The sequence below is a fragment of the Orbicella faveolata genome, unplaced genomic scaffold (assembly GCF_042242905.1).
Source record: "Orbicella faveolata isolate gen_17 unplaced genomic scaffold, um_ofav_v1 contig_24, whole genome shotgun sequence".
Lineage (NCBI taxonomy): Eukaryota > Metazoa > Cnidaria > Anthozoa > Scleractinia > Merulinidae > Orbicella > Orbicella faveolata.
The window spans coordinates 13,230,001-13,248,256 of NW_028301552.1; the positions used below are offsets into that span (position 1 = coordinate 13,230,001).

Below are 18,256 nucleotides of genomic sequence, written 5' to 3' on the forward strand. Positions count from 1 at the left end.
TAAATGTACAATCAGACTCAGTTCGCGCTAAAGTCTTTGTCTAACTTATGCAAATTAGAAACTCTGAACTCTTAGTTACCCTTGAAATCGCATATTTAATTAGTTTCCCTTGACAATGGCGCCAAGATGTCGCCGAAACGTCGGATTTATCTATCGTTAGTTTTTGCCTGTATATGTTTATCTAAATCATTGTTGATTTAAATTAACATATGGATAAAATTAAAGGCTTTAGTAATGTTAAGTTAGACCACACCCTGGTCTTTCATTTTAGCTTGGTGTTAATGATGACAGTGACTGGAACGATGTAGAAAGTGATGTTATTTTGAAGGAACAGATGAGTCTGGTAACTTTTGTAAATACTGACAGCAGACACAAATTTCGATTCGTCGATCTAGAACCAAACATGTGCTAAAACCCCACTATATCCTGGAAGTTCCGTTACACTACTACAAGCTGTTGCTTCTCAGTTCTTGTGGTTTTCATTTTCATTTTCAGAATTAGTAAAGAGAGTATCTCTTATCATTTTAGTGTTGAGAAGTGTCGTCCAGTCATTTGCACCTGATGCTGGCAAACTCTAGTTCCTTAATTTCATTTAAGGTATACAGCTACCATTTCTTTTGAACAGCTCTTTTCGGAGCCATTTAATTAAATCTTACAAAGCAGCGACATCAATTGTTTTAAGGTGGTTCGCCGAAGGGAAAACATTAATACCATCAGCGAAAATTTTGAAGCTTAACTTATGGCAGCAATTAGTTAAGTCGTTTAAATAAATAAGAAATAGCAGTAGTCCCAGCGCTCTCCCCTAGGGAATGACTCCACAGGTCATAGTTTCCATAGGTGATTCTATGTCTCCTAGTGCAGTGTACTGTTGCCTGTTTTGTCTTCAGGTCTTCATGTTGCCTGTTTGTCAGGTAGCTACTGAACCATTTCAAAGGAAGACCTCCAACACTGTATGCTTCTAGCTTTTTCAGTAAAATTATGTGATTTACGGTATCAAAATGCTTTTGAAAAGTCCAAACATATACCACAGATATATAGATTGCTATCGATGGCCTTCCTAAGTGTGTCAGTAAGTTGAGTTATGGCCTGGGCTGTCAAACGGCTATTACGAAAACCGAGCTGGTATTCAAATAGAATATTACTGAGTTGCTTAAAAATCAATTTTTCAAATACTTGAGAAAAAACAGCCAAAGTTGCAATTGGTCGAAAAATAGGAAAGCAACGACGCGATAGAAAGCGTCGCCATTTTGAAAAGCAATACGAGTTTGTTTAGAACCGACTTTTTCGGCGTCATGGTAACGTGACGTCATCGCTTTAGGACTCTATGCTACAGTCAGTAATAAAAATAATCCATGGAATTCATTCGAGTGCTTAGGTGGATAAACTTAATCTATCAGAGAGCATGAGATGCCTAAACTACTCGAGGCGCCGCAAATTCATTCGTAAACCACCATTAATGTTCCCATTAATGATGTACATCAGTAGGTTTGGATTAAACTGATTTGCCATTGCTCTTGAATTTCCACTTTCCAGTACAGCCGTCATCCATTTCTGGCTAGGTCCTCCTGGTCACTGTGCTCTTTTGTGAGCTTGTAAATCTCACTGCCAATAAAGCCTCCCAAAAACCCTCCTATGGCAATACCAGCGGCCCCACCCAAGGGTCCCAAAACAAAACCGACTGGGCCAATGCATCCACCCACACCAACCCCTATCTGGTTCCCCAGGTTTGCTAGTGACACCCATGTGTAGATGACCCCGAAGGCGAACAGGATCGTGCATACAACTTCTTAAAGGAAGCTTAGCAGGCTCTGCGGGAGTTTGTCCATGCTCCGTGTGTTCTGTAACATAAGGCGGAAAATGTGAAAGACAGGAGGCAGGGCAATCCCCAAGTTATCATTATCAGGGTTCAGCAGGGTACTGTTTATGGTCAAGAAATTTTTCACATTCACGATTTCAGATGTGTCTCTTATGGTAGGGAGCTTCCTTGCGTTACGGTAGGTTCCTTCAAGGATCAGTGATGTGTATCCTTCAAAGCGGCCTGGCTCTGAGGTGAATTTACTGATGGAGAACTCTATCTTTACCTTCTCAAAGGCTCGACAAATACGGCTTTTCAGCTCCTCTCGATGATCGCAGCAAAGGTACAGATCCCGTTTTCCCTGGCCACGTTTCGCTGCTTTCAAGTTCTTGTTCTTGCATGAAGGGTGACGGCAACGGACGCCATCTGACTTGAAATTAGGATCAAACTGAAGAAGAACGATTTCGTTTCAGAGATGTTTGTGCTTTCGCAGCGTCACTTCAGTTTCGTTTCGTTTCCAAACAGCATCTCGTTCGATCACCAGGTTTCCAATTTGTCCCAGAACATCGTTCTTTCTGACGAGTTTCTCAAGAGACTCCTCCATTGTTGGGATTTTTCGATCGATCGCAGAATCCAATCTTCGCGTTTGCTCTATCTTTTCAAGGAATTGGGACTACTCTTACACTGAAAGCACTTGGGAGAAATTCTAGCTCTTTTCGCAGCAGAGAGTTAGATCAGACACCAAGTTCTCCCCATCCGTTTGTTCTTTGATAACATACCCCGGTTACTTAGCACAGCTCAGTGACAGGGGAAGAAACTTAAACGAGAAGTTTCACTCTCGGGAGAATTCGTGTCGTTTTTCCTGTTTTATTTAAATTTTGATGCCGCAGAGGTATTTTGATAACAATTACCCTAATTAGCATGGGAACCAGAAAAAACCTAGAGGGAAAACCCCGTACTAGTGCATTCTGGGTCGGTGGGGGAAACCCCCCCTCTTCGTCCTTGCAGATCGCGCAAAGTAATCTGGGATTGCTGCTCGTTCATATTCAAGATGGCGGCGAAGCAAATGAGTGGTGTTCTGCGAACGTACATTACAGCTGGAAAAGCAACTCCTTCTCCTCCGTTAGGCCCTTCTCTTGGTCAGGTAAAAATTTTCTTTGCTATCGTCTCGAGTTCGTTTTATTTACAAGAGCTTTGGAAGAATTACTTTTCTGTTTTGATTGGCTTTTTATAGCGCGGAGTGAACATAGCTCAGTTTTGCAAAGAGTTCAACGAACGAACACAACACATCATAACTGGAGTTCCGATCCCCACAATCATCCATTACAAGGTAATTTGTGTATGATAAACGCCCCAATAGCTAAGCTTTTTCGCGATTTTCTTGAGCCTGTATTGTACGAAAGATTGAGGTGCAAAAGTTACTTTTGGTCGGTTCACAATGCAGTCCTTTTTTTGTAGTTCCCTCTATCTTTGGTCAAATTTAACAAGTAGTCTGGTATGTTACAGATATTTTAAACCCTCTCTGTTATTCTCCAAAGCTGTTTAATTTCTCAAACGTTAGGATATATAGTATTTCAGAGCAGTATCTCAGGATAGTATTTCTAACAGTAACATATTGCTCTCCAGACCTTAAGTGTAATGTCCATCTGTAGCTGGGTAAAACTCATTGATTGGCAGGGGTAGATCCACAATTTCTAGGGAAGGGAATGGGTGCGTGGCATGGCCAGAACCTTGGGGTTGTAGAATCAATGGGGCGTGCCCCCAAAATGTTTCAGTTTGAGAATTGGAACATAATTGAAAACTACTACACCATAAATACTAGCAACGTCACAACTAGTTTAGCTGGACTGGAGGGTTTGATACTTGGGGAAAGAGCACATCTTTGTAAAGAAAGCATGACAACCTGGGAAATTTTACAATGTGTGTTCTTTGAAATGCTTTAACAGCCTGTGAGCAAGCTCACCATTGGCTCACATGCAAGAGGGGTAAAGCCATGAGAACTGATCAGTGGACAGTACAGGCCATGGTTACAGGGAGCCGGGGTAGTGAGAAATTTAGCATGCTCTGATCTCGGTAAATTTTTTCAGTTTTTCCAGAAACAGCGGTAATAAGATAAGCTAATTATTAAGCTTCACTAAAAACACAAGGTTTGACAGCACCTAGTAACCTATTACCAGTTTTCATGTGATGTTGTCATATTCCAAAGTAAAAAATATATCTTTCTGGCTTGGGTTGTTCAAAAGGTGGATAACACTATCCACCAGATAAATCAATATCAATCGGATAGCATGGTTTGGTTTGTTAACACTTATACAGTGGATAGCGATTTATCTGGTGGATAGCATTATGCAGTCTTCAAACAACTGGGGCCTGAGGTCTCAGTTTCATCAGATATAAGACACTCAAAGAACTTCACATTTTACAAAGTTTTTTGCTCAACTGGGTTCATGTTATGTAGTGGAACACATTTTAATTTTCAAGCTTTTGCATTGCATGACACTATCAGTGACAGTATCACATTACACTGCCTCCCCACCTGTTGCATTGCTCACCGAGTCATTTTCTTAGCTTTGCCACAAAAGGTATCTGGCTTTCTAGCTATGAGATGCTATTCCCTGCATTTTGGGAACATTCATTACCAAAAATTACTTGTCACCAAAAGTTTATAATTTCCCAGACAATGGTTGGGTAGGGAGCTTGAGTCCCCTTGCTGCCCAAAGTCCTGGTAAGGTGCTGGTATCAACTTTTTCTTTAGACTGCTAGCAGCCAGTCTTCTCTCTTAGGGTCTGATCGTTGTCTATAATTATCTGCAAGCCTAAATGCAGTGGGGCTGTATGGATGAGAAGAGGCTGGGCTGTTTTCTTCCCGATCCCTTTTAGTCTCAAACAGGTTGCCTCATACTCCCTACCTGATTTTGAGAGAAAAATATTCTGCTAGCAGGCCACATTATCTTTCATACTTCAGGCTGACAGGACTTATACATTTGAGACTAATACTCCTCCAGTGTCCTATTTCCTCAAAGCAGCAGCAGGGATTGAGAAAGGAGCATCTAAACCAGGTAACCAGTTGTCCTTGTCTCAGCATTCTTTATTCCATTACCCTATTAAGCATCAGGTTAAATTCAAGTCTCAAAGTACCGGGTCAAGATGTACCACAGGGTTCTCATTAATTTAGGGAGTAATTCAAGGCTTGTTCCATGAAGTAAATGGCTGACACTGATGTGAGTACTGAGTGCACACTTGCCACTAGGGAAGTCTGGGGGCATGCTCCCCAGAAACTTTTGAAATTGAGAGGCTTTGAAATGTTATTTTACGCATTCTCTTGGAGATGTTTCCTAGAAAACATCAATTTTGGAGGAGGTCAAAATGCGAAAAATAGTTAACAATAAACCACGAGCACACGTTGGATATGAGATGATAGATAGCCAACAAGGCGTGTTGCGTCAAGTTGGTTTTAATTATCTCATTTGCAATAGGCGCCAGGGAGAGCGTGCGTAAAAAAGGAGAGCGTGCGTAAAAAAAGGAGAGCGTGCGTGAGCCCGTCATGGTTGGACGTGGTTTCTGAGCGGAGCTTAAGTTTCCTTCTTTTATAATATTTCCTTGGTATTTTCGACCTTAATCACATCTTGGAGTGATGCTATGTAGTGCCAATTTCAATGAAGAAGACTAGTGGGAAACATAAAAGAGGAGAAAGAGGTTCATTGGAAGAAGAAGATAACGTTTCGAAACGATGCAATATGGCGGATAGTGTCGGCGAAGTACCAACTGCTGCAGCCACTCAGCCCGAACCAAACCTAATTGACATCAAGGAGATGCTAGTTGAAATACAAACTACAGTTGCAACGATACTCAGGGAAAACCAAGAACTGAAGCAAGAAATTCTAGAGCTGAAATCCGCCCTAAATGCCAACCAAAGGGAAACGGAGAAGCTTAAAACGAAACTTACCAAAGCCGAGAAAGCAAATGACACGTTGAGGAACGAGCTTAACCACACAAGAATGAAACTAAAAGATCATATTGAAGAAATGAATAACTTAGAAGAAAAATATGACGACCTGGAGCAATATTCTCGTAAGAATTCGTTGGAAATTTTGGGCGTACCTGAAGGCGCGTACACATCAACCGATGAAGTTGTTATCCGTATTGGAGAAGCCATAAACGTCGATATCAAACCGGAAGATATAGAAATATCACACAAACTGAAAAGAAAAACCACTAAAGCCGTAATTGTCAAATTCGTGAGCCACAAAGTAAAATCTCTTCTCTACAAAGCGAGAACCAAGCTTAAAAACGTGAAAACCTCTGACGTATTTCCAAGCTATGCTTTCGCGTCTCGAGAAGACCAGCGTATATTCATCAACGAGAATCTTACGAATTATCGAAGAGAGCTTTTCTGGAAAGCAAACAAGATGAAGAAAGATAACATGATTACCAGCACTTGGACAATGGATGGAAAAATATTCGTAAAGACATCGCCGAGCGGAGCACCGGTAAGGATTTATTGCGTAGAGGACTTAGACGATCTCTAAACTGTGTTAATATCAAAGGACTGCTAAATAAAAGAAGGGACTACGGACTGGATTGCTAAGCGAAGGAACTCCTAAAATAGGTCTGTTTTTTAAATTCATTATTGGTAATTTTTTTGTTTTGTTTTGTTTTGTTTTGGTGCTTACAATCGTTAATACGAGGGGGAATGCGAACCGAATTTTTTATTCCAAAAATCTATCCTTAAATGCATAAATTACACCTACACAAATGTTCGGTAATTTCATTGAATGTGAGAGGTCTCAGAGATACGGTTAAGAGAAGGAGCATTTTTACGTATTTGAAAGATCAGGAGGCCAATTTTTATTTTCTGCAAGAAACGTTTTCCAAAGTAAGCGACGAAGCCGTTTGGAGAAATGAATGGGGAGGTGAAATTTACTTTTCTCACGGGACTTCTCATAGCAAAGGTGTTTGTATCTTGATTAATCGAACGGTAAAAGAAAAAGTGACCTTCACATCCAGTGACGCGGACGGTAGAATAATCTTAATCAACCTCACTTACAACGGTCTAAAATTGTCATTTTGTAATATATACGCGCCCAACGACCACACACAACAAGTAAGTTTCATTCAAGAACTAAATTGTCTCTTAATTGACAAATCGGAAATTACAACTCTTATAGTAGGAGGTGATTGGAATTGTACGCTATCTAAAAAAGACAAAAAAGGTGGTTCTCCTTGGAGGCCAACAGCATATAGGAATTTGGTAAATATCACCATGGATACCCTTGACCTTGTCGACATACAAAGAACTCGTTATCCGAATGTTAACAAGTTCTCTTACAGGTCTAAAACGTTAGGCGTGAAATCAAGGATAGACTTCTTTTTAATATCCAAGCACTTGACAAAATTTGTTAAAAAAGTGGACATCCAAACCTCAATAGCACCAGATCACAACACGATATTATTATCATTGTCGTGGCCGAACGAGAATCCTCGAGGACCGGGTTTTTGGAAATTCAATAATTCTCTATTAGAGGACAAGGAATACACAACCAAAATTCTAGAATTATATCCTCAGCTTCGCGAAAAATATAATTATGTAAATGACCAACAGCTGTTTTGGGAACTGATTAAAATGGAAATAAGAAGCACAACCATTTCGTTCTCTAAAGGAAAAGCACAGGCGATTCGTAAGCATGAAGTGGAGATCAAACAACAACTTGATGAGCTGGATAAAATAATCTGCAATAGCCAGAACCTTGATAACATTGACGGAATCCTTAAACAATATGATGACCTCAAAAAAGAACTCCAACATCAATATAATAATAAAGGTAAATCTGCAATCTTCAGATCTAAATGCCGCTGGGTAGAAGAGGGCGAAAAAGCCACAAAATACTTTTTTAATTTAGAAAAAAGGAACTATAATAGAAAAACTATCAACGAAATTAAATTGGAAAATGATGAAACAACTACTGATGAAACACAAATTCTATCAATGATCCGAATATATTATAGTAATTTGTATAATTCTCAAACAACAGATGCACAGGATAGCTTTGAAATGTTTACCGAAAGCATGGAAATTCCTAAACTAGATGATGCAGAAAGAGATGCTTTAGACGGTCCTTTGACTTATGGAGAATGTAAAAAATCATTGGAGACTTTTGAAAACGGAAAATCACCAGGCGAGGATGGTTTTACCGTAGAATTTTATAAGCATTTCTTTGATCTTGTAGGAGCAGATCTATTAGCAAGCCTGAATGGAGCATACGAGCATGGGAGGTTATCGGTCTCTCAGCGTAGAGGCATAATTACGCTTTTACCGAAAGACGACGCTGAATTATTGCTTTTACAGAATTGGCGACCAATCACTTTACTTAATGTGGATTATAAAATTGCATCAAAAGCCATCGCAAGGCGAATTGAGCCAATGCTCTCAAAACTCGTACATCCGGACCAAACGGGCTTCATAAAAGGAAAATATATTGGAGAAAATGTAAGATTAATAAGTGATATTATGGAGCAAACTCAGGTGAACAACACTCCAGGTATATTAATATCAGTTGATTTTAAAAAAGCTTTTGACTCACTGGAATGGTCTTGTATTCAAAGTGCTCTCAAAAAATTCAATTTCGGTGATAGCTTAAGAAAATGGATCGAGATCTTCTACATGGACATAGAAAGCGCAGCTTTGAACAACGGTTTTGCAACGGACTGGTTTAAACCCTCTAGAGGAGTTAGACAAGGATGCCCACTCTCGCCATATCTGTTTATCCTGACAGCAGAAATACTATCAAACAAAATAAGACAAAACTCAACCATAAAAGGAATCAGAATTTTTGGCTCAGAGATCAAACTAAGCCAATTTGCAGACGATACCAACTTATTTTGTGCTGATGTGGCTTCTGCTGAACAAGCCCTGAAAACTATGAGTGCTTTTGGGAATTTCTCTGGATTAGTGCTCAACGTAGAGAAAACAAAAGCATTCTGGTTAGGGAAATGGTTGAATAATAGAACCAAACCACTAGGGATGAAATGGATGAATACTCCCACAAAATTACTAGGAATCTATATTTCCTATGACGAAAAAGGCAATAACCAGATGAACTTTAATTTGAAAGTACAAAAACTGCAGACAAATTTAGACATTTGGAAATCGAGAGGATTAACACTTTATGGAAAAGTACTGATAATTAAATCTTTGGGGTTATCTAACTTAATATACTCAATTTCAAATGTTAACGTCCCTAAGGAAATAGTGCCAATGGTAAAAGATAAAATGTTTCGTTTCCTTTGGAAAAATAAGAAGGACAAAATAAAACGGACTAGTATGTACCAAGACCTTTCCTCGGGAGGCTTACGGATGGTTGACATCGAACTTACGATAAAATCGCTCAGACTTGCATGGATCAAAAGACTTCTCTTTAGAGATAACTGCAATTGGAAAGTAGTACCGGACTATTTTTTTAACAAACACGGAGGTCTCAATTTCCTGCTTCGATGTAACTACGATGTCAAATATTTAAGGCACATTCCAACATTCTACAGAGACATACTTATTGCATTTGATGAAATCAAGACTCTGTACAATTATGATCAAGGAACCGAAACCATTCTCTTTAATAACAAAGAAATCTTAGTTGATGGAAAACCGCTATTTATAAGGGAATGGTTTGTCAAGGGTATCCACACGATCCAACAGCTTTTTAATGAAAACGGTCAATACCTAACTTTTCAAGAATTTCATGCTAAATATCATTGTAACACAAATTTTCTCCAGTTCTATCAAATCTTGAGTGCAATTCCTGTGAGCTTGAAGAACAGAGCGCGAGTCCTAGGGCAAAACTCGATCTTTAATTATAGAGAAAACTGGAAATTTTTTTTACTGAACGAAACTAATCAAATCAATTTTGAAACGTATAAGGCAAGAGACTATTACCGCCTACTTCTTGTTAAGAAACACCAATCACCTCATACTGGCCCGGAAAGATGGAAAAGAGATATTTCAATAGACACAGAGAATTGGACAGATGTCTTTAAAATGGCTTCAAAAACATGCAAAGAAAATAAGTTGAAAGAATTTCAATTCAAACTTATCCATAGAATTGTCATTACAAAGAAAGAACTCTTCAGATATGGGATAAATACAGACAGTGACTGCATCTACTGTGGTGAGCCAGACTCCATAAATCACACCTTTATCGACTGCGAATTTACAAAAACCTTCACATGCAAAGTCATCAATTGGTTTAACACTCAGAATGGTTCAAACTTTAAGCCAGATACAAAAGAAACGCTTTTCGCCACCTTTAAACACCCAACATATATGGAGCTAGTGAGAAAATTCAATTACACCCTCCTTTTTATGAATTTCTATGTGTATATAAGTAAACTAAACAACAGTTCACTTGTACTACCCGAATTTATTGCTAGAATCAACTATAAATACAAAGTTGAAAATTTGTAAATTAACACCGAAAAAGTACTCGTAACGTAACAATGCTCGTCACAAACTTTATAGACTAAGTTACTTTTAATTGTATTAAATCAAGATTAGAAATCGTTCCTCCTCCCCCTTCCCCGCGCTACGAGTTGTTTGTTTGCTTTTTTGCTTATTTTGTAATTTTAAGTTTTCCTTTCCTTTTATTGTTTTTTTTTTCTTTCTCTTTTTTATTTCTGTTTCTTGCTTTTTTATCCTGTTTAATTTAATTGTAGCTAATGTGTGCTGTCAGAATTAATTAATTATTTTATGTTATTCGTTTTCCTAATGTAAGTAACACCTGATGTAAATAAGTAATGTACATTGTAGTATCGGAGTAGCCATGCCAGAGTACTTTGTTATTGTAATTTTTTGTAATTTGTGATACGTGTAATTTGTTAAGACGTGTTACTTTAAATAATAATAATAGTAATAATAATAATAAAAAAAAAAAAAAAAAAAAAAAAAAAAAAAAAAATAGGCGCCAGTGGAATAATTGTTTTATTCAAAATGCCCCCAAAATTTAGACAACCAGACTAAAATAAAAATAAAAATGCCCCCCCAAAATATCGTGCTTATGCTTACCATGTCTGGAGAGCATGGTATAATGGCTCATAACCCATGATGGCTAAGCCAATGAAAAGGCTTGAATTTTTTTTGCATTGTCCAATGATTCAGTTAATAACAAAAAGGGATACAAAGAGATTTTTCAATTTTTATCCTACAGTGCTAGCGTAACTGAAAACATACACCACACTCTAACCCCATTCCCCCTCCTTAGCTACAGCCTTGACTGTCCTGAGAAAAAGACAGTCAAGGTTCAGTCTCATTCCAAACAAACGGTATTTTCCCTTTATTACTCTTTACAACTTCAAATACATATGTATTATTTCACGAAAAGTAAGTGGCTCAGAAACTGAAGTAGCCAGTTTTTTAACCGGTTGCCGGCACGTAATGTAACCCCTGCCTAATGTAGTTTTTCTCTGGGAAGATGGGATATGAGTCCCTGGGACTTGGGTCCCTGAGACTGGGAATCACAAACAAAAGAATAGGAATAGAATTAGAATTGGGATCTGGACAAAATGTGGGCTGGGAAATGGGATTTAACCCCCCCACCGTTCCACCTCCCTTCCTGCGACTGGTTCAAATCTTGAACATGTGACTGAAAATTATCAGTCAAAATCTTTTGAGCTGTCACATTCGAACCTTTCTGCCCCTTATTGTTCTTTCCTCTGACTCTTAGGCAGACAAGTTGCTGGTACAGTGACCCTGAAGCAAATTTATGAAATTGCCAAAATCAAGAAGCAAGACTCGTCGATGAAGAATGTACCAATGGAAAGCTTGTGCAAGATAATCATCGGCTCAACAAGAAGTATGGGCATTGAGGTTGTTCCTGGCAGAGATGAAGATACGTGACACAATGCCAATTGCGTTAGGTTCCTTCAAAGATGTTCTTTAGCTTGTCACGCTACCTTTTCCTTTGGACTGTCACGAAGTGCTATCGTTCGGATTATCACGCAACATTTTAGCAAAGACTTGTTTTTCAAGGCGAGGTCGTGTCTTTCGATTAGCATGCAACATTTTAGGAAAGATACTGTGACATGCCAAAAGAGGTTAACTGTTCATGGTTTGTCCTAGAGTATGGCAAGAAAGAGAGACTTGCTTCAAGGAAGATGTGAAGGAGTATGGGGAGCAGAATGTCTCCTCGAATATAGGTTAATTACTGACGACGTTCTTATCTTCCTTTCAAATATTGAAAAATAAAAAACAAAACAGGCGATGGCAATGGTGAACGTATCATCTCAGGAGCAATATCTTGACTGACATGAGTGCAGATTTTCCAGACGATTCCTTCTTGCAGACTGGGACAGAGTATTCAGTTCTGTGTACGTAGACGTGATTAGACTGCGAGTCTCTCTTTTCCTCGAAAATCCGCGGGGAAGAACACAAAACAAGTAAGCGTGCGAGAGTGCCTGTGAGCGTGACGTGCGATTTTCGAGGAAAAGAGAGACTGCTTGCAGTCTAAGACATGATAAGATATCTTAAGTGTATGTTTTTCTTATACATCGTTTTCTGCAAAAAACTGTAAATTAAATTGCTTTCAAATACAGTTGTTTCTGTAGTTTATCAAGTTAGAAAAAAAAAAAAACAGAGGTTATGATTAGGAAGAACTGAGATATACCATTGTAATCAGTGACATACATGAAAAGTATCTCTACAAGGTTTCAAGATACCTGTATGCCATTAGTAATGTAGCTACGTTAAAAGGAACTCAATAGACCATTTTACAGTTGTCTGCCCAGAGACCTGGCCTTTGAATGACAGCGAGGCTGGAGGTGACCTTGCTTTGATACAGGCCTCCCCGCTTTTGTTGTGTAAAACGAAGTTGTTCTAATGTTAATTAGGTGCATTTACATGACAAAAGCAGAGAGGTCTGTATCAAAGCAAGGTCACCTCCAGCCTCGCTGTCATTCAAAGGCCAGGTCCCCAAGCAGACAACTGTAAAATGGTCCATTTTTAAACAAAATAACACGAGAGAAAAGAGTAACTGTTACGGACTTTGTACACAGCAACTGAAGTAGTTCAAAATGCCTTGCAGGTAAACCACGATTTTACCGGCGTTTTGAGTGAAAAATTGTGATGAGTTAGAGTTGACAATTCACGTATTTAGAGTTTTGTTTCGACTTTTTGTCTTTTCAAAGGACGGTTTAGGCGCTATGTTTGCAATCAAGTGTAAATCCCGGGGTGTAAATATAATTATTGAGATGGTATCGTTAGTCTAGGAACTTGAGGTAACTGAGGGCTGATGATTAGCCAGAAGCATGTTTGTGTTTATTCGCAAATTTGTTGACCAACTTAATGCAGTGTAGAAATGAAAACGAATTTTGCGCGCCTCAAAGGCCTGGGTGTGATAACTTCTCTTTAGCAGTTAGCTACAATTGGAGCAAAATTAAAAGATAACACTTCCACGGTGTAAAAGAGGCTTTAAAAATCTTCGTTAACGGGCTTTTTTTTTCAGCAAGAATGCATTATGCAGACAAGGTCCTTAGTAAATAACTTCTTGCGGGTAGGTCATTATTTGATGAAATAGCCTCATAATGACGTAATAATAACATGTCTGACATATTTTGATGTAATCTCACTCGTGGTCACTCGTGGTCACTCGTGAGTACTGTTATACCCTATCGCCACGCTCCTTGTAAGCCACCAATCCGCGGAAGATAATAATGTGTTCACTGTTTCAGACCTTCGTTTACGCTAGGCCGGTATAAATTTACGCTATCTTCAAGGCTTCAACTGTTGCTACTCTCTTAGAAACTTAGAGGAGGGCAGATAAATACTGGCGCTTCTGGCTAGCTTCTGTCAAAACATAAGAAAATATCTTTCTGACGTTGTTGCGTTCGTTGTCTGATTGCAATTATTTTCAAACTTAACTTCTCGGTCTCGTCGACTTTCTTTCTTCCTAGAATTTCCCTCTTTTTCCTTCGTTTGCTTTGTGCTCGTTTGGTTGTTCATTTGGCTGTTCTGTCTTTCATTCGAAACCACAACGGCAACGTCAGTGTACAGTGGTTGTGTAGGCGTGCTTTATAATTCTTTGTACATTTCTTTGCTGTTCTTTTCAAAACAACAACGTGAAACAGCCACATTCTACGTTTTCGAGAGGACGTGACCAACGACGGCCAGGTTAAATATAAAGTCGTAGAATATAAACGACGATGTCCTTGGCGTTGTTGTCGTTGTTCCTTAAACTGCCTTTTGCCGTTTAGGCGGTGAGTGTCTGTCTGCACTTTCGACCATCTGTTTGTTTGGTTGCGTTGTGTTGTGTTCGGGCGTTCGTTTGCTTTGCATTCGTTTGGCTACTCATTTCTCTGCCGTTCATTCGTTCATGCGCTCGTTATATCAGTGGTTTTTGCAGGGGACATCTGTCTCTTATTTGATCCCTAGCTTATTAAAGTTTCGAAATGTATTAAAACATAGCGAGGGCCGAAGCTCCTTTGCTTCTTTGATATTAAAATGTTATTCGAAGAAGACATCACGCGCAGTGTTGAAGGTTTTCCTTCGCTTTGTTACGAAACGAAACTGAAACAAGTCTTCCAGGAAAACATCCAGGCAACATGGCAACAAAAGGTCAGACTTTTTTGGCTCAATGGCCAACGAAGAGGGCTCACTTCGTGGATTTTTTTTCGCCACAAGGTTCCCTCAAATATTGCCACCAGCTATTCAGCGCAGTAGCAGATCCTGAGAAAAATAAGACAGCGTTCGGTGGATTCTACGGAAGCCAGAAACAGCATCCATTTCCTTCAGGCGTTGGCAAATCTGTGAGAAATCTTTTACTTAACAAGACGACGACGGAACGACGAAACAGCGCTCACGACGAAGCAACTGTACATAGTACGAACGTAAACAAAGTACGGTACTCGAGGAATGAGTCACGCAGCTGGAAAAGTACATCACTCACTCGGTGCGCAATAGCACATGAGCATTACCTCATTCAAGATGGCGCCGAAATGGTAGATGACTCATTGAAAGGAATTCGCAGAGCTTCCACCTTGGTTACACAGGACACCCAAGAAGTCACAGGAACCTCCACAAATTAGGTGGTGTTATCCTTGAGTCGAACGCAATTAAGGCGGGCGTACACATGAAAATTCTGTAAAAGATCGAATTTTTGTTTTTGCTGGAATTTGAATCTTAAGGTATTAAAGCTTCATTTTGAGAAACATTTCTGTTACTGTAAGTTCAAATCTCGTTTTCTCAAAACGAGTTATTTTTGCCTTTGAGAGAAGATATCTTGAGAAAGATTTGTCGAATTGAGCTGAAATTTTCAGGATTTGTTGTTCTAAGTCGGTTTTGTGTTTTAAGAATAGAACTTTTCCATCCAGTGCATTTTGTGGAAGTTATGCATTGAAATGTATGCTGGCCTATTCCGGATTTTCTGTATCAGATTTGAATGGTCGCTATTTGATGTGTTTTAAACTTTACAAAATTTCTATTCTTAAAACAGTAAGCTATATTTCTTCATTTAAAAAAGTGAAAAAATGATTCATTTTGATCAATTTTTGTGGGAGTTATCTTTTCTCAAGTAAGCCCTAGCATTCTTCAGCAGGTGGCAGGTTTAATCAGCGGTGACAGGTTACAATACAGTTCTAGGGTACAAAATATATTTTATGATCTTTGGTTTTTAACCTTTCTAGAAATGTATACCTTGCCATGGTTTGGAATTAAATCGTAGCCATGTAAAAAGCTTGAAAAAATGGTGTGTTTTCATGTATACCCCCACCTTAATGATTGTAAAATGCATGTTGTGTCATGCAACATACAAACTCCTTAAGAGTCCCTGTCCATAAAAATAGAAAATAACTCGGCAAGGATCGAAAATTCGATTTCGCTCATATTTTTATGGTAGATAGGCTAGGGCATGACAAAAACTACTGGATAGTTTTTTGGGCAAAATATCCTTTTATTTCAAAGAAATATGCAAATTACCAAATTCCGTTAAAATCGTCATTTGACGCACCATTTTATTAAACAAGTTTGAGAGCCTCGCATGCAAAACCACATCATTCTTCCGTCTTTAAAACACTCAAATATTTTTTTGCAATGTTTAAATGTGTAATGGGTTGATTTTAGGGAATGTTGCGTTGTCTTTTTGGGTGTACAATAATTAAATTTCGAAGACATGTATTTCATTCCCTTAAAAGTACTTCGTGAATATAATTAATTTTCACCATGTGCGAAACCTTCAAATGGACCAAGCTTCTGGTGGTTGAATTGCAGAAGGATGGTCTACAGATTCCTGTAAAAATTTCTTTGGGCAAATGATTGTGAGCGACGCGAGAGCTTTTCAAAGCACGTCACGTGAGCAATGGCCGAGAGCGGCCACGTTTTCTGAGCGGGAAGAAATCTTTCCCTCGAATCGTTATTTAAGTTTGCCCCCGAGACAAATGCCTATCACAAAAGGTAAAAAGAACAAGAGAGGTGCAAGAGGTTCTACAGAGGAAGAAATATCTGCGTCCAAGCGCCCGAACATGGCGACCGACAACGCACGGAGCGAAGAAGAAGTCGAAGAAGCAGAAGAGGTTGACAGTACAAAAGAACCCAACCTTTACGATATTCAAACTTTACTCATTAGTATACAAAGAACCACAGAAAATATCCTCAAGGAGAACAACAAACTCTCGAACGAAGTTGGTGAACTGAAGTCGTCGCTTAGGAGATTGGAAAACGAGTTGTTGGCGACAAAGACCGGTGCTAAGCGATGTGCAAAACACCAACAAGGAACTGAGAGCCGAACTTGATGCAGCTAAACGAAAAATCTCTCTGCAAAGAGATGAACTAAATGAACTGTACGATGGCTTGGACGATTTGGAGCAATATTCGAGAAAGAACTCGCTCGAAATTGTCGGTATTCCTGAAAGTATTCGTGAAAATGAAGACACAGTACTCAAAATCGCCAATGCGTTGGACGTTCAAGTAAAACCCGACGATATCGACATTTGCCATCGAGTGAAAAGAAAGAAATCCAGCCCAATTATTGTACGCTTCGTAAGTCATAAAGTGAAATCTTCTCTTTATAAACAGAGAGTTCGACTGAGAAATGTATAGTTTGCCGATATATTTCCGGATGCTACAGCAGCAGATCGAGTTCAAGCCAGCAAGATTTTCATCAATAAAAACCTGACAGCCTTCCGCAGAGAGTTGGTGGGAAAAGCTAATGCTAGGAAAGATGAGTTATCGCTGCTAGGAGTGTGGACCATCGACGGTAAAGTGTTTGTGAAGACATCCCCTGAGGGAAGACCTATTCGAATTTATTCTGAACATGATTTAAATAACCTCTAGATCGTTTGAACGGTTACGGTAGGATATGTCAGGATATGTCGAAAATTGTCTCGCCTTATTTAATCTATGTCTTGACATGAGGGAAAGATCCAAATGGACAAGGGCGAAGGTTAAACAACCTCTTAAAGGTCTTTCTTTTTTGTTTGTGTGTGTGCGTGTGTGTGTTTTGCTATTTTCTTTTTGGTTATTATTATTATTATTATTATTATTATTTTTATTATTGTCGGGGGGTTTAGCTTCTTTTTGTACATTGATTATTAATTTTTGTTAGGAAGCCTGTACGTGTGCAATGCAATCCAATGTAAAATTCAAGATTATTTCGTTAAATGTTAGAGGTATAAGAGATCAGACCAAAAGAAGGAGCATCTTTACTTATTTGAAAGATCAGAAAGCCAATTTCTATTTTCTCCAAGAGACGTATTCAGATGTAAATGATGAATCAATTTGGCAAAGTGAATGGGGAGGTAAGATTCTTTTTTCTCATGGGACTCACCATAGCAAGGGTGTTTGCATCTTATTAGATCCAACCATAAGCAATAATGTGGAATATTTCTTTAGTAACAATACAGGCAGAATTGTGTTAATCACCACGCATTTAAATGGCGTGAAAACTTCATTATGCAATATCTACGCACCTAACAACCAATCAGAACAACTAGAGTTTATTCAGGAATTGAACAATTGCATCATAGACAAGTCCGAAATGACAAATATTATCATCGGGGGCGATTGGAACTGTACGTTAACAAAAAAGGACAAAAAAGGCGGAGCATTTTGGAAACCTACACCGTTTAGAAATTTGCTACTAACCACCATGGAAACCTTTGATTTAATCGACATTTACAGAGCTCGCCATCCGAATTTACAGCTTTTTTCATACGAATCTAAATCCTTGCAGGTTAAGTCGAGGATAGACTTTTTTCTCGTGGCAAAATCTTTGGTAAAGTATGTAAGCAAAGTTGGAATTACCGTGTCGATTGCACCTGATCATAAAGCAATCTATTTTTATCTGTCTTTGCCCGTGACGATCCCAAGGGGCCCTGGTTTCTGGAAATTTAACAATACCTTGCTTGATGATGAAGTCTATATAGCACATATTCGCGAACTCATACCTCAAATACGCGAGAAGTATTCCTTCGTTCAAGACAAACA

At 38.9% G+C, this 18,256-nt stretch overlaps 3 protein-coding genes and 2 pseudogenes across 4 annotated transcripts in view; 4 read left to right on the plus strand and 1 right to left on the minus strand.

Annotated features, from left to right (window-relative positions):
- The window catches only part of LOC149110460 (uncharacterized), a 74,840-nt gene that overhangs the window by 28,809 nt on the left and 27,775 nt on the right, over window positions 1–18,256 (plus strand). The gene's annotated exons all lie outside the window — the stretch shown is intronic.
- Window positions 1,542–2,255, minus strand: LOC149110462 (uncharacterized; annotated as a pseudogene).
- On the plus strand, window positions 2,847–12,372 carry LOC149110463 (uncharacterized). Its single transcript, XM_089291448.1, has 4 exons — window positions 2,847–2,939; window positions 3,030–3,125; window positions 4,760–4,853; window positions 11,508–12,372. Exons 1-4 carry the CDS (start codon window positions 2,847–2,849, stop codon window positions 11,678–11,680), a joined length of 456 nt encoding a protein of 151 aa, XP_089147574.1. The 3' UTR covers window positions 11,681–12,372.
- LOC149110464 (uncharacterized) lies at window positions 5,318–6,375 on the plus strand. The gene has a single exon (XM_089291979.1). The coding sequence runs from the start codon at window positions 5,451–5,453 to the stop codon at window positions 6,321–6,323; it is 873 nt and encodes a 290-aa protein (XP_089148105.1). The 5' UTR covers window positions 5,318–5,450; the 3' UTR covers window positions 6,324–6,375.
- Window positions 16,125–17,318, plus strand: LOC110060226 (uncharacterized; annotated as a pseudogene).